Source organism: Tripterygium wilfordii, chromosome 12 (assembly GCF_013401445.1).
Source record: "Tripterygium wilfordii isolate XIE 37 chromosome 12, ASM1340144v1, whole genome shotgun sequence".
In the NCBI taxonomy this organism is placed as follows: Eukaryota; Viridiplantae; Streptophyta; class Magnoliopsida; order Celastrales; family Celastraceae; genus Tripterygium; species Tripterygium wilfordii.
Genome location: NC_052243.1, coordinates 253,894 through 268,804, shown reverse-complemented (window position 1 = coordinate 268,804; position 14,911 = coordinate 253,894). Strand labels below are relative to the sequence as shown.

General features: G+C 39.1%; 3 protein-coding genes across 8 annotated transcripts; all 3 read left to right on the top strand.

Annotated features, from left to right (window-relative positions):
- The first annotated feature begins 1,214 nt into the window (after positions 1 to 1,214).
- Positions 1,215 to 3,050, top strand: LOC120011065 (succinate dehydrogenase assembly factor 1, mitochondrial). Of its 6 annotated transcripts, none has more exons than XM_038862094.1 (4): positions 1,217 to 1,358; positions 1,479 to 1,577; positions 1,663 to 1,805; positions 2,332 to 3,050. In XM_038862094.1, exon 4 carries the CDS (start codon positions 2,468 to 2,470, stop codon positions 2,762 to 2,764), a length of 297 nt encoding a protein of 98 aa, XP_038718022.1. In that variant the 5' UTR covers positions 1,217 to 1,358; positions 1,479 to 1,577; positions 1,663 to 1,805; positions 2,332 to 2,467; the 3' UTR covers positions 2,765 to 3,050. The 6 variants fall into 6 exon arrangements, with proteins under 6 accessions (XP_038718024.1, XP_038718025.1, XP_038718020.1 ...); XM_038862093.1 differs by having other exon boundaries at positions 1,218 to 1,358; positions 1,462 to 1,577; XM_038862096.1 differs by lacking the exon at positions 1,479 to 1,577 and having other exon boundaries at positions 1,215 to 1,358; positions 1,722 to 1,805.
- A 147-nt stretch (positions 3,051 to 3,197) lies between these two features.
- Positions 3,198 to 6,520, top strand: LOC120011060 (disease resistance protein RPM1-like). Its single transcript, XM_038862084.1, has one exon. It carries the CDS (start codon positions 3,513 to 3,515, stop codon positions 6,303 to 6,305), a length of 2,793 nt encoding a protein of 930 aa, XP_038718012.1. The 5' UTR covers positions 3,198 to 3,512; the 3' UTR covers positions 6,306 to 6,520.
- A 367-nt stretch (positions 6,521 to 6,887) lies between these two features.
- LOC120011062 (glutamate--tRNA ligase, cytoplasmic-like) lies at positions 6,888 to 10,826 on the top strand. The gene is made up of 6 exons (XM_038862087.1): positions 6,888 to 7,176; positions 7,526 to 7,622; positions 7,702 to 7,855; positions 8,201 to 9,324; positions 9,692 to 10,159; positions 10,382 to 10,826. Exons 1-6 carry the CDS (start codon positions 7,046 to 7,048, stop codon positions 10,598 to 10,600), a joined length of 2,193 nt encoding a protein of 730 aa, XP_038718015.1. The 5' UTR covers positions 6,888 to 7,045; the 3' UTR covers positions 10,601 to 10,826.
- Positions 10,827 to 14,911: the final 4,085 nt, after the last annotated feature.

Sequence of the window (14,911 nt, the reverse complement as noted above, 5' to 3'; positions counted from 1 at the left end):
TACGAGTCCCAATTCAAATTACTTTTTAATTATTGTGAGATGGACGTAATTGACATTTTCCTAAAAAAAATAATCATAAAAGCTACAAACACTTCCTTGGATAATAATATGGTCATAAAAATGTAAAAAGACGTACACGAGCTAGGCTCTCATAGAAACCAAGAAAGTTGGTCTTTGGCCCCTCCCAAACGTTTAATGGACATACATATATAATATAACAGCCAGCCATCAATGATCAAAGAAGCTTGTGTTGATTTTATGCTTTCGTATTCATCAATATTTTTCTCTAAAAACAACAAAACCCTGACATCATGGGTGATTGCATACTTCAACTTGCTATTTACGAGTCTCTTTATGGACTAGGATCTGAGTTGACCAAACTGAAACTATTAAAATCCAAAAGTACAACTTTATTTTTTTCCAAAAACAAAAGTCAGAGCTAGCACCAACATGTGCTAGAATTCATGAAAGAAGAACGACAAATGGCAGAAAGCTTAATACTCGGACAAACAGAGAGATGTTGCCACAAGATTGGAGCAAAAATTAAGGCAAGAGTCTAAGTTGTGAGATGACTTGGGTTCGTGCATTTGGCTTTAAACTCTACTAACATTTTGGTTGTGTTGCTCAAGTGATTTGATTCATGAACTAAATGCAACCATATATATATATGTATGTATGTATGTAGTATGTGTACAATGTTAGATGAGCATGCATATCAACAGATTGAAGAGATTGTACAATTGAATGTGCTGTGGCTGGAGAGAAATAATCCTCATCAACTATCATTTTCACCTATAATACATCCATGGTAAATAAATTGAGTCAGAAACGAAAGGAATTCATGTGAAAGTTTTCTGCACCTCACTGAAGCCACCAACTGGACAATCGTGGGTCATAAGCAAATATTTTGTTTCTTGTTAGGTTTGGGCCTACCAAGTGGATCCAAAGGAACTTCAAGTCCATTACTCCACTAGCCGGCTTTGTCCCTGCAAAACCTCAATAGGATGATGAGAAGCCCATATTAGGGGTAATCTGCAGGCCCAGGGAATTAGGGAAACCAACTGGACTGGACTACTCCTTACAAAAAGAAATTAACAAAAAACCTTACAAAAATAAATGGACTGGACTACGAGTCTAGGACTACTGTTCGGCCAAGGCAAAGTCGGCCTCAACGATCCTTTTTTTCTGTGCTCGTCAGTCGTCGTGCCTCCTCGAGCATTCAGGTCAGGTGTGGCCGTTCACGAAGCACTGGTAGCCTAGGTGGTTCTTCTTCGCTTAAATCTCCACCCACCCATATTATCCTCTAATCTGATCTCAGCGACCGCCGACGACGAGTTCATATCCCCGACTTCTATTAGGTATGTTTTTCTCTGTCCATGTGTTCAAACTGTTCTGTCTGTCTCTCTCTCTCTCTAATATTTGGCTTTGTGTCTGGTTTGGTTGGGTGTGGATGGTTAATAGCTTGTGATGGGTATTAGGAATATGTAGTATGAAACAGTGAAATAGGGCTTCAATGAATTTTTCTTCTAGTAGCAGTTTGTGCCTCTTCCGCTTTGGTCCTCTCTGATTTTCAAAATGTACGCATCCTCTAACGAGTTCAATCTTAAGTTTAATGTAGATGTGACGTCGATATATTGTAAGTGTATTTGTTTCTGGGCGTAGATACATGCGTGGTTGCTGCTATTGTAGAAAATAATTCTAGTTTGGCTGGGGTAAATCAGGGATTTGTGACTGCGGGTCCTGCAATTCTAGCATTTTCTTGGCGACCCAGAGCTGATGATGCTATCTTTGATTTTCTTAGTGAGGTATCGTGGATCTACTTCTTAGGAATGTTGCTAATATCGTATTTCAAGCTTCCATTTTATTGCTCTTCCATCTGTTCGAGGAAAGTCATCAATGAAATTTTTTTTATAATGAATATTGGTTATAAATTTTTCCTTTTTTTTTCTTGGTTTGCTTTCCAAGGTTATCTGGATATTCTCACATGTAATAATGAACTGAATAGTTTGTTTATAGTTAATTTGGGGTAAAGACGTCTTTTATGGGTTGATGATTCTAAACCTTGAGGGATCAGAACTCTTTTTTCTCTATTTATCGTTGTTTGATTGATTGGATTAAAAAAGTGATGCCAAAAGCATCGAGGCCTGAAGGTTGAATGGCTTTGTTTGGTTTTCTGTTTTTTTTATTTTGAGTCAAGCTTACATTTTGTAGTAGAAGCTTTGCAAACATCTGCTCTGCGGAAACAATATAATGGGCAATACTTTAACCTATGTGTTTTCTTCAGTCGGTCGCATTCATTACTCTTATGTTTCTATTTCTCTGTCATATTAGGGCCTCATTTGCTTTTGCTAAAAGTTCATGAAAATACTAGCTGTGCTGTGGAAAGCAAATAAGCAAAATCAGCTTCCATCGTCGCCTTTGGTACTCTTCAAAAGGGTATTCGGAGCTGAATCGATCAGAATATGCAATGGGAACCTCTAAAGCACCCAGACTTTCTGGCATGCAGAAACAGGTGCTCAGCTTGTACAGAGGTTTTTTGCGAGCAGTGCGTTCCAAGTCCCCTGAAGATCGCCATCGGATTGAATCAATTGTGTCAGCTGAGTTCCGCAGCAATTCCAAGCAAGTAGATCGGAAGAATTTCCTCTACATTGAATATTTGCTTCGCCGTGGTAAAAAGCAACTCGATCAACTCAAGAGCCCTGATACCGTCGGAATGTCATCTTTGAATGTCAGTTCATCTGAAGCTGATGATTCTAAACATTGAAGGATCAGATTTATTTTTATTTTTTTCTCTATATTGTTCTTTGATTGATTGGTTGAATTGGAAAAGAGCAATAATTTCCAAGTTATGACAAGATTCTATTAGTGTGTTAAGCTATTGTTCTGTTTAAACTTTGAAATGTCTAGGGGCATTGATAGTACTGTTACCCGCTGGTAATAGTGTAGATTGGGGTCACTGGCACATATATTTCTTTTGTACTTTATTTGACAACATGTAAACGCCGGATATAATCTGAGGAATGGGTTAGAAATGCAATGAAGATTATTCATTCCGACAATTGGTGGAATATTTGTTTCTCCTTGGTCAATGCCTCCCCATTTGAGAATCATTTGAGTCGATTATTTGTTTTCTTTTTAATAATTTGAGGGACTGTTGATTCAATTGCTCATTAGTGAAAATTTCAGAAAAGAAGAGAAGTCCCCTCTCATTGGATCCTTCCTTCGCATGACTCGTATGAGAGTCAGCACTGGGAGCAAGTGATTGGAAGCGGTCATTGGCAACATTGTGGAAGTTCAAGTCGGCGCCGTGTTTGAAGTTTCCCCAAGTTTGACGGGAACAAGCGGACTCGTAAGAAGAAAAGTACTCCCACTCCCACTAGATCTTTCATTCTTTCACATTATTCGTATCTACGAGGCAAGTGTGCGTACGGAAATATTTGAAGTAGTCATTGACTATATCATAAAAGTCCTCTCTGAGTTCTTCAAATGTGAGTTGCTCTTTATGTATATGTATGGCAGTAAAGGAGGCAAGAAGAGGAGAAAACAAACAAACAAACATGGCCACACTTCCTATGGATTTTGTTCTGAGCAAATTAGCTTCAGTTATTGAGAGTGAAGCGTCTTTATTAGGAAGTGTGAACCATGAACTTCACGAGATCAAGCGTGAGCTAGAATTCATGAGGTCCTTTCTTGTGGATGCTGATAAAAAGAGTGTCCACTTTACAGAAGGAGAGAAAGCTTGGGTATATAGCGTGAGAGACATAGCCTATGACGTTGAGGACATCATCGATGAGATGACATACTACTACAACAGAGAGCAATCTGCCGATGGTACATTGGCAAGGTTCCTCCCTAAAATCTTCCGCCTACCGATGAACTTGTGGGTGAGGCATCATATTGGCACCAAGTTGCATAGAGTCAATGGCATGATCAAGGCCATTTCAGAGAGAAGCCAAAGATATGGTGTTCATCGGATAGAAGCAACAAAATCAGATGGTGAACAAAATTGGGTGCATGACTACGGAAAGGCATCTTTATTCTTCAACGGTGAGGAGTGTGTGGGTATTGAAGACCACAGAGAATCGTTGATACACTGGTTGATGGATGACGAGCCACACCGCACTGTTATTTCCATTGTTGGGATGGGAGGTTCAGGCAAGACGACTCTTGTCACACAAGCTTATAACAGTCCAGTTGTGAAGCGACACTTTGACTGCTGTGCTTGGGCCTCTGTATCACAGAATTATGTCATTGAAGAGTTGCTGAAATGCATGATCAAGGAATTCTTCCAAGCCACCAGGGAAATAATTCATGTGGATCTTACCACTATGGATTACAGGGAACTAGCAGAGTTGCTTGTCAACTTCTTAAAGCCATTGAGGTATGTAATTGTTTTAGATGATGTTTGGAATGTGAATCTGTGGACGGAAATTAATTTCTTACTCCCAGAAGGCAAGCGAAGAAGTCGAATATTGCTCACAACTAGGAATGAGGATGTTGCCCTCACTCCTTTTGGGGTTAGAAGCCATATTCACTTCGTTCAACCTCTAGGAATGGATGATGCATGGGACCTGTTCTGTGTGAAAGCTTTTTCAAGAAACCCAAGTGGAAGTTGCCCTCCAGAGCTGCAAGCGTTAGCTAAGAAAATTGTGAAAAAATGTGAAGGTCTACCACTTGCTATTGTTGCCTTAGGTGGTGTCATGGCGTCCAAGAAGACGGAAATAGAGTGGAGGAAGGTTTATGATAGCTTGAACTGGGAACTGAGCAACAACCCTAGGTTACAAGTGGTGAAAAGTGTCTTGCTTCTTAGCTTCATTGACTTGCCGTTGCAACTTAAGCAATGCTTCTTGTATTGTTCTATTCTCCCTGAAGATTATGTCATCCCCAGAAAGAGGCTTATTCGACTATGGATGGCAGAAGGTTTTGTAGAAGAGATTAGAGGACTAACACCAGAAGAGGTCGCAGAGAGCTATCTCATGGATCTTGCTCACCGAAGCATGCTTCAAGTTATCAAGAACTCATCTGGTAGGCTAAAAGCATGTAAAATGCATGATCTCATAAGGGAACTTGCTATTTCAATATCAGAAAGAGAGAAATTTTCTCTAATATGGAAAGGCGAGGACTTAGGAGGCCACGTTGGAGCACGGCGTTTGTCAGTTCAGTCACTTGAGAGGAAGTTAGAATCTTGGACAGGGATATCTCAGCTTCGTTCTTTCTTTGCATTCGTCACGGATCATCTTTCTTCTCCTACTTTGTACTCACTGCCGTCAGGTTTTAGGCTCTTAAGGGTATTGGATTTGGAATTTGTCCCAATCAAGAGACTGCCAAAGGAAATCGGGTCTCTGTTCAATTTAAGGTATCTGGACTTGATGGGAACTCATATCGAGAAGCTTCCAAAATCAATAGAAAAACTGTACAATTTACAGACCTTGAACCTTTACCAGACAAAGGTAAGGGTACTTCCTAGTGGCATAGTTAAACTGCAAAATTTGAGGTATTTGATTGCAAGCTATTACAACCTTGAACTAGTTGATGAGTTCAATTATGTGAGCTGGACAAGGGTAGCTCCAGGCATAACAAACCTAAGGAGTTTGCAAGTTCTAAATTTTGTTGAAGTAAATTGCACTGCAATGAAACATGTCCATAATTTGAGGCAGCTCACTTGCCTGGGCATGATGAAGGCACAAGATGTGGATGAGATGGATATGTGCGCGGCCATTGAAAATATGAAACTCCTCTGCCACCTAACCATAACGGCTTCGGGAGAAGAAGAAGTCCTCCGAACAGATGCACTATCATCGCCTCCTCCTCGTCTCCAGAGGCTGAATTTGGTTGGAAAACTTGACAAGTTTCCAAACTGGATTTCTTCGCTCCAGAGCTTGACAGCTTTGTACTTGAGTTGGTCTAGACTGGTTGAAGATCCACTTCCTTACATCCAATTGTTGCCCAAGCTTCGGAGACTAACTCTTGTTAATGCTTATATTGGTAAACATTTATGCTTTGCTGCAGGGTTCCTTACTCTGAAGAGTTTAATCTTGCGCAATCTCCCTCATCTAGAACAGATTATAATCGAGAAAGGAGCAATGCCGAGCGCCCAAAATCTATGGCTTTGTCAATGCACCCGGTTGAAGATGTTGCCTCAAGGTGTTGAATATCTTACCAATCTCGATCAAGTATATCTGTCAAATGTTTCACAAGAACTCGTAGACAGCATAGGTAGACAGAACAGCACTAGTAATTTGAAGACAAAGATCCACCACTACTATCAGACATCATCTGGGTGGTTATACGAAAGCTTGTCCTGATTTTCACCACTACTATTACCAGGCCTCTTTTTTTTTTTTTTTTTGGGGGGGTCTGATAAGCCTAGCTACTAGTAAAAAACCAGACCTATTTATGTCTTTTACTTGGTAAATCTCATGCAAGAGCAGCTATCATCCTCACCAGAATTAACTGTGCATTTTTTGATGAACTCCACTTTCCACATTGAATGGGGATCTCAGTCCTCTCCTTAGTTGAAGATTTTTATTTTTTCACCGTAATTACTAATTATTTAGGTCATTCTATTCCTCTTCACCCATCAAATTGTCAAAAAGGAAAATCTCAGTTTTTAATTCATGCCAACTACTAAGACTTATACTCTTAACAGCCAAACCCACTTATTTTTTTAAAAAAATTTATTTTGGTGGTCAAAAAAATTTTAAAAAAACTCTTCAATAACTAACATTATTCAGGTATTTTTTTTCTTCAGCACATAGAATTTTCAATTTTCTTTGTCAACTTTAGTACACAGAATTTTCAGAGTCGGCCTAAAAGAAAGAAAATTTAAAATTAAGAAATATATTCGGTCCCAAACAATACTAAAAAAGCGCTACGAGGGCTTTCTATTACTTTACTTGCCCTAATTTAACGCTAACAGGGACTCCCTGGCGGCGGTTGGGCTGCTATAGAGGTCGCAAATTTTACCGATGCTTCGACCAATCTCCAATCTTTCAATTGTTGCTTAATCAATCTCGATCTGTATTTGTGTGATTGTCGTTGAAGAATGGAGATTAAGCTGTTGACTTTCCCGGCCGATAGCCCTCCTCTCTGTGTGATTGTCGCTGCTAAAGTTGCCGGGATCACTCTGCACTCCGAGGCTTCCGCTTCTGTTCCCACTTTGGACTTCTCTGATGGGTATTTTATACTTTTACTTGTTTGCTTCCTCTCTAAGAGATTTCCCAGCGTTCTTGTTCAACATGGTTAGTTAGGGTGTATACGTTTTCACTATTTCTGATTGTTTTTGAACAACAATTTTGGTTTTCCTCGGTTGGTAAGTTCGGGGAGGGGAGGTTTGAAACCATGTCCAAGAAACCCAGAAGCTCTTGGTCATGAGGTGCCCCAATTTTGGCTTGCTGAAATAAATTTGAGAAACATGTTTCTTTTATTTTTCCTGAATTGATTCGATACTTTTGTGTTGCATCTGCTATTAGTAAATTCACAGAAAATCTTGCATTCCCATATTCTAATTGAATCTGCATTTTAGGCACAAATTGCATGGGACATACGCACTTCTTCGTTATATTGGTCGCATTGCCACTATTCCCAATTTCTATGGTCAGAATGCATATGAATCTGCCAAGGTAACATTTCTATGGAAATTCATTGATTTTCCGTTAGTACAATGATTTGTGATATATTATCTTTTCTCCGTGCTCTCAGATAGATGAATGGCTAGAGTATGCTCCCATTTTTTCAACTGGTTCTGAATTTGAGAATGCTTGCAATTGTGTGGACAAGCATCTAGAGAGTTGTACTTTCTTGGTTGGGAATTCTTTATCAATCGCAGACATAGCTATCTGGTCCTGTGTTGCAGGTAAAGCTTCTGAAACTTAACGAAATATATTTTTTTACTCGGGTTATGCCATATGGATATACTTGCCCAACTACCCCATTGGCTAAAATTTTAGTTCCATGGCTTTCTGCCATGTCGAATGACCTTGTGCTTGAACTATGAGGTACATGTCCTGAAAGCACTCCTTAATTATCTGGGATAAAATAACTTCTGTGTTTGCCAAATAGGATATGCTGTTGGAACCTGACTGGAAAGATTCCTGTTTAGAGGAAATTTCTGTTTCTCTTTGCTGATTTGTGATAATTCCTTGCTCACTGCATTGCTCCTCAGTCCTCTCCTTAGTTGCTTATTTTGCCATATTTTCAGGGACTGGTCAAAGATGGGAAAGTTTGAGGAAGTCTAAGAAGTACCAAAATCTGGTGCGGTGGTTCAATTCAATATCTGCAGAGTTCAGAGATTCCTTGAATGAAGTCATGGAAACATATGTTGGCAAGAGAGGCTTGGGAAAACCAACGACAGAAAAAACTAAAGAGCAACACATTGGTAAGCAATTGTCAAAGGGTGTGAATGGAGATAATTCTGAGAAGGGAAAACCAGGCAACAAATCTTCTTTCGAAGTAGAGCTTCCAAATGCTGAATTTGGAAAAGTGCGCTTGCGATTTGCTCCTGAACCTAGTGGGTTTCTTCACATTGGCCATTCAAAGGCAGCACTTTTAAATCAATACTTTGCTGACCGGTATCAAGGTCAGGTGATAATACGATTTGATGATACAAATCCTGCTAAAGAAAGCAATGAATTTGTGGAGAATCTTCTGAAAGACATTGCGACTCTTGGTATCAAGTATGAAACTGTTACATATACGTCAGATTACTTCCCTCAGTTGATGGAAATGGCCGAAAAGTTGATCCACCAGGGCAAGGCATATGTTGATGACACCACACGTGAAGAGATGCAGAAACAAAGGATGGATGGTATTGAATCAAAATGCAGGAACAACAATGTAGGGGAGAATTTGAAGTTGTGGAAGGAAATGATTGCTGGATCTGAACGAGGTTTGCAATGTTGTGTGCGCGGGAAATTAGATATGCAAGACCTGAACAAATCCCTTCGAGATCCAGTCTATTACCGCTGCAATCCAATTCCCCATCATCGTATTGGGTCGAAATATAAGTTATACCCAACCTATGATTTTGCTTGTCCATTTGTTGATGCCATTGAAGGTATAACACATGCACTTCGATCAAGTGAGTACCATGATCGCAATGCACAGTATCACAGAATTCAAGAGGATATGGGGTTAAGGAAGGTCTACATTTATGAATTCAGTCGGTTGAATATGGTATATACTCTTCTCAGTAAGCGTAAGCTTCTCTGGTTTGTTCAAAACGGGAGGGTTGATGGCTGGGATGATCCTCGTTTTCCCACTGTGCAAGGGATTGTTCGTAGAGGGTTGAAGGTTGAAGCATTGGTACAATTTATTCTTGAACAGGTAAAGACAATATGTATGTGCATTTAAACCTTTTGTATTTCTGATGTTTTATCAAAAAAGTAGTCAAATTTGCCCATGAATTATGCCGTGCTTGGAGAAAATTATAGCCAAAAAGTAACTAACTGATCTTTAAAAGCTGTGTAGCTTTGATGTGAGGTTTTTTTTTGGGTAGGTGAGTTCCTCTGGCTTTGGAATGGCTTGCCACATTAATTTTATTTGTTCATCTGAATCTGCATTTGCACACATCAGCTTGATACTGCATATTAATCTGCATTGTGTGGATTTTTTGTGACATATTTTGCTTTACGAGATTGGATTTCATCTTGTTAAGAATCTTCAGATAAATTATTATTTTCTTATGTTTAAGGGGGCATCGAAAAATCTCAATCTCATGGAATGGGACAAGCTTTGGACTATCAACAAGAAGATAATTGACCCTGTTTGTCCTAGGCATACTGCTGTTATCGAAGAGCGATGTGTTTTGTTGACCCTTACCAACGCTCCAGAGAAACCATTTGTTCGCACCATACCAAGGCATAAGAAGTTTGAGGGAGCTGGAGATAAGTGTACAACATACACAAACAGGATTTGGATAGACTATGCTGATGCGGAGTCCATTTCAGTGAATGAGGAAATAACTTTAATGGATTGGGGAAATGCAATTGTGAAAGAAATTGTGAAAGACAAGGATGGAAATGTTACAAATTTGACAGGGATTTTGCATGTCGAAGGATCTGTGAAGACCACTAAGTTGAAGCTCACCTGGTTGCCTGAAACCAGTGAATTAGTTAATCTCTCACTGTTGGAGTTCGACTATCTGATCACAAAGAAGAAGGTACTTTCTGATTAATTGATCGCTGGAATTTTTCATTGACCCTTTGTCTACTCATCTAACTGCATAATGGAATCTTTGGATGTTATGATATCCTTAATATTATGAGTTATGTTTCACATCTATCAAAACAGAGTCGGAATAAGTTGGCGGTTTATGTCTCACCTTGGTGATTGATTTTTAGATTAGATGTTAATATTTCAATTGATATATGTTGCAATGCAGCTGGATGAGGATGATGATTTTGTTGATGTGCTAAACCCATGTACAAAGAAAGAGACAGCCGCACTTGGAGATTCGAACATGCGAAATCTGAAGCGAGGTGAGATTTTGCAGCTGGAGAGGAAGGGCTACTTCAGATGCGATGTTCCTTTCTTTAGGCCTTCAAAGCCGATTGTCCTATTTGCCATTCCAGATGGCCGGCAGCAAACTGTGTCAAAGTAAGAAGTTTACGGTTGGGGTGTACCCTTTTGCTCCTACGAATGTTGTATTGATGTTATGAGTGACTGCTATGTTACTACTGCATTGCTATTCTCTAATATCAGAACTTCATCTACATTAGAAGACGAAGATGAAAATTTTCCTAAAAATCTTGTCTACTTTCAAACCTGCTGAGGTGATTGGTTTCAATTTTTAATGATTCAATGAATGTCTTTGGAGGGTTTGTGCATTGGGACACTTGGAAAACACTGCTTTGCTTAGTATATGGATATTGTACCTACCTTGGGTAAGAGGGGTAGGATGATGTACACAAACTTAGCCTTTGATTTGTTCTGAAGCAAGAAATCCATGAACCCAACCCATGAGTCCTTGGTTTGAAACTTCTCACTCTGAAGCCACACTTCTTGATAAAATGCCAACGACTTATCTTGATCAGTGTTGGGAAACTTCCGAAAGTGGTGCACGGGTCGCAGTGTTTACTTCGCTGGGTTGGGTCCCAAATGCCTAACTTGGAGAAGTTCCTTCTTAAGATGATTAGTTAAAAGTTTAGAACTCAAAAATTGGGCCTCGCCTATACTCAAATAAGGCCAGGCCCAAAGCCGAAGTCAAAATTATCTAACCACATGCCCAGATGTTGGGGGAGGAAAAAAAACAATGTCCGTGTAGGATTTTGGAAAGTTCCGTCCAAAGACAAAACGGGAACCACTGGACCGTTGCTGCCCATTCAGAAGATCTGTGAGCCGTGTCAGGTCTTTGTAGCATGAGTCTACATAATTCAAAGCTCCCACAAGTCTTCGTTTTGTAATAACAACAAAATTCAAGCCACCGCCCAGCCCCACCATGAATGTGATCGACTGCCAACCACCCACGATCTCACTTAGGCCCCGTTTGGTAGACCATTATGGGAACAATATATGCTGATCCAGACAATATATTGTCTGATGCAAACAAACGACCATCTTGTGACTCGAAATCCAAGGCAATTTCGAGGCAATAATATTGTCTTTTGGAAATTGTCTCATTTCATACAATATTGAGACCATTTCGATTTTTCAACCCAGATTGTCCCCTGTTATTTATTGAATATCCGAAAATACCCCTGCTTTTTTTATTTGTTACGAATCTCATCACCATATGATGTCCATTTATTTTTAATGTATGGACTTTATTTGAATTTATTGATAGATATTTGTAGGACGGAATATTATGAAACTCTTCTAATTAACTATTTATAAATATTTTAATTAATTATCTTTGTTTTATAAATTAATTGTTATTTAATCTGACATTTATATGCATCTACTATAACAAAAATACCTAATACTCCTGTACGTAATTTGCCTCAGAATATTACACAACATATATGTTACAAGCAAAAGTCTAACCAAACACTAACAACCATTCAGATAGCATATCTGTTACTATTATTGTCCAACATATCTGTTAATATATACCCTACTGTCAAAATTGTCTACCAAACGGAGCCTTAAACTCAATTATACACCCCCCTCCTCATAACTGGATCTAGATCTGGATCACACTACCTCTTAAGTCTCTAAATCCAATTCCTTCACTCATTTATGGAAGAAAATAACCGTACTAATAAAACTACGACAAGTAGTGGTGGTGCTGTTGGAGGAGCTGCTTGGTCTACTTACAGGGGAGTCCGGAACAGGAAATCGGGCAAGTGGGTATCCGAGTTACGAGAACCGGCTAAAAAGACACGTATTTGGTGAGTAACGGGGATCTTCGTATCCCTGTCAGCTCATCCGTGAAGGATATTCGGATGGCGACGCAAGAAGGCGCATCGATGTTTAGAACTACAGCCAAAGCTCCTATACTTGCAGGTGATTGTGGACAGAAGTTGAAGAAGGTCCAATAGGGATTTTTGTGGTGGAAACTTGGTCTAAGATGAATCGCACGTGTCAAAGTAAAGCTTACACATGCCAAAGCCAAAGCCAAAGCTCCTTCCTTGATCCTTATCATTCAAAGTCATCATGGACTTTCAAAAATAAAATGTTGCGACTTTCATACGCACCGCTTTGAAACAATTATGGTAACTTCCCCAATGCTCCTCCATGTAACCATCTCCAGATCCAACAGTCTAAATAAATTTCACTCATTAACTTAATATGTTCCTTGTAACATCACATTCCGATAACTTTATATGCATCATTTACTGAATCGTAGCCAAATCCAGCACTAAGGAATGTGAAGCCCGACGAGTCGGCAGCTGGAGGCAACCTCACATACTCACCAGTTACAGGGTTACACACAATGAAAGGAGGTGGATTAAAGTATTTTCCCATCGAGCAAAGCAATCCATTACAAGAACCCACAATCTCAAAACCCTTATGGGAAAGTCATAAAAAAAAATTGAACGAAGACTAATTCTAGTGGGATTGTATATATAAAGCATAATTATTGTCGGGATCATGCAAATAATCAAATTCAATCAAGCTAAAGTCACCTGGAAGATCACAATTGCCAAGGATGATGGTGGATTTGCGAGTGGTGGACTTTTGAAGGTAAAAGCGGGGAGAATTGAGGGGATTGGATGATCTCAAGCCATGATTTGGAGACGGTCTTGCACAGAGAGAGGGAGGGTGTTGATGGAGAGCTTTGCTAGGATGTGCAAAAAGATATCGTACGGAAGCGTTGAGAATAAATTAGTAGTCCATTGAGTGGAAGTTGCCGCCACACATCTTTTTCTGTCCAAGGGAATGCAAACACCAAAGAGTAGGTAGTCTAAACCCTACACATACCTAGAAGAGGGATCACCGGTTGTATTTAATTGTTGTTGTATTAATTGAGTTGATTAACAATAGGTTTCTCAAATTAAACTTTTATTTCAATAGATTCACTCTATTTCTATTTTTTTTTTTTAACCCATAAGCTTCATTAAGTAAATAAGAGGATTTACGGACAATTGGCAGTAAGAGCACTTTAGACAACTTAATTGTAAAAAGGTCATGGACATTTTTAAAATTGTAAAAAAGTGCAATTTAAGGGTAATTTGGTCTTAAGATATTTTTTAGTTTATACCTATAATACCCTCCTCTTTCTTCTTCTTCTTCTTCTTCTCCCTCCAACTATCCAACTCTAGTGTGTCCTCTCTTTCTCCCATTCTTCTCTACTAAAAGTTATCTCCTTCTTTCTCTCCTTCTTCTTCTTCTTCTTCTTCTTCTTGTTCTCGATATGGTTCTTCGTTGTCTTCTTCTCCGTTTTTGGCCGAGTTTCTCCTCTCTTCATCTTCTTCTTCGTCGTTGCTCAATCTGGACTGCGTCGAGTTGCTCTGCTTCGTTTTTGTCAGATCTGGACTATGCTTCGTTGTTCAATCTGGGTTGTGCTTTGTTTTTTTGCAGATCTGGACTCTGGTTCGTTTTTTGCAGAGATGTATCGCTATAGTATCACCAACACCAAAAAACCACTAAAATGATGAAACTAGTATGCATACTTCATCTTCCTAACTACTTTTCCTTTCTTGATTTTCTTTTCTTGGTTAATTCTCTTGTTCGTTTTGAAAAAACATTTACAAGTGCAGAGATGTATCACTATAGTATCACGAACACAAAAAATTCATTAAAATGATACAATTGAACCAATATGCATACTTCTTCTTCCTAATTACTTTTCCTTTCTTGGTTTTCTTTTCTTGGTTTGTACATCTCTTGCTCGTTTTGGAAAAACATTTACAGCTGCAGAGATGTATCACTATAGTATCACGAACATCAAAAATCCACTAAAATGACATAATTGAACCAGAAAGACATGTAATGCTATCAAATTTACATTCTAACATTTATATCATCATTTTATGAGCCAAAAATATAAATTGAACACTAAATTGGATCTTCTATTTAAAAGTATCACTATTGTATCACAATTCGTGGAGAGAGAAAATCAAAATTGAGGTTATTTTGGTAAAAGATGATCCCCAGTGTACTTTTTTAAAAGGATGTTTTAGTGATTGCACTTTTTTACAATTAAGTATAATCTAATGTACCGGCCTCCAAAAGTCCCTAAGATTTATTCCATTATACATGAGCCGAACTTAGGTAAAGAGATAAGCCTAACAATCGGGCCTAGTCAGGAGGACCTTCGGCTTTAACTTTCAGCCAGAGCTGGCCCAAATACGGCCCAGCCCTTCCTATGTGCAGGCAAAGCCTACTCGATGGACTGAGCTTGGGAAAAGAATCAAGTTTGGGCGGGCCTGAGTCCTATACATTAAGTTAAAGCCGGCCTAATTTTTGAAACTTAATTACATATTTTAAAAAATGGGCCGCGCTTGGGTAGGAAAAGCTTTGCCCAAGT

Coding starts and splice junctions, on each gene's coding strand:
- LOC120011065 (XM_038862097.1), top strand. CDS start 2,468: ATGGGAACCTCTAAAGCACCCAGACTTTCTGGCATGCAGAAACAGGTG.
- LOC120011060 (XM_038862084.1), top strand. CDS start 3,513: ATGGCAGTAAAGGAGGCAAGAAGAGGAGAAAACAAACAAACAAACATG.
- LOC120011062 (XM_038862087.1), top strand. CDS start 7,046: ATGGAGATTAAGCTGTTGACTTTCCCGGCCGATAGCCCTCCTCTCTGT. Junction 7,856..8,200: donor TATCTGGTCCTGTGTTGCAG/GTAAAGCTTCTG, acceptor CCATATTTTCAG/GGACTGGTCAAAGATGGGAA. Junction 10,160..10,381: donor ATCTGATCACAAAGAAGAAG/GTACTTTCTGAT, acceptor GTTGCAATGCAG/CTGGATGAGGATGATGATTT.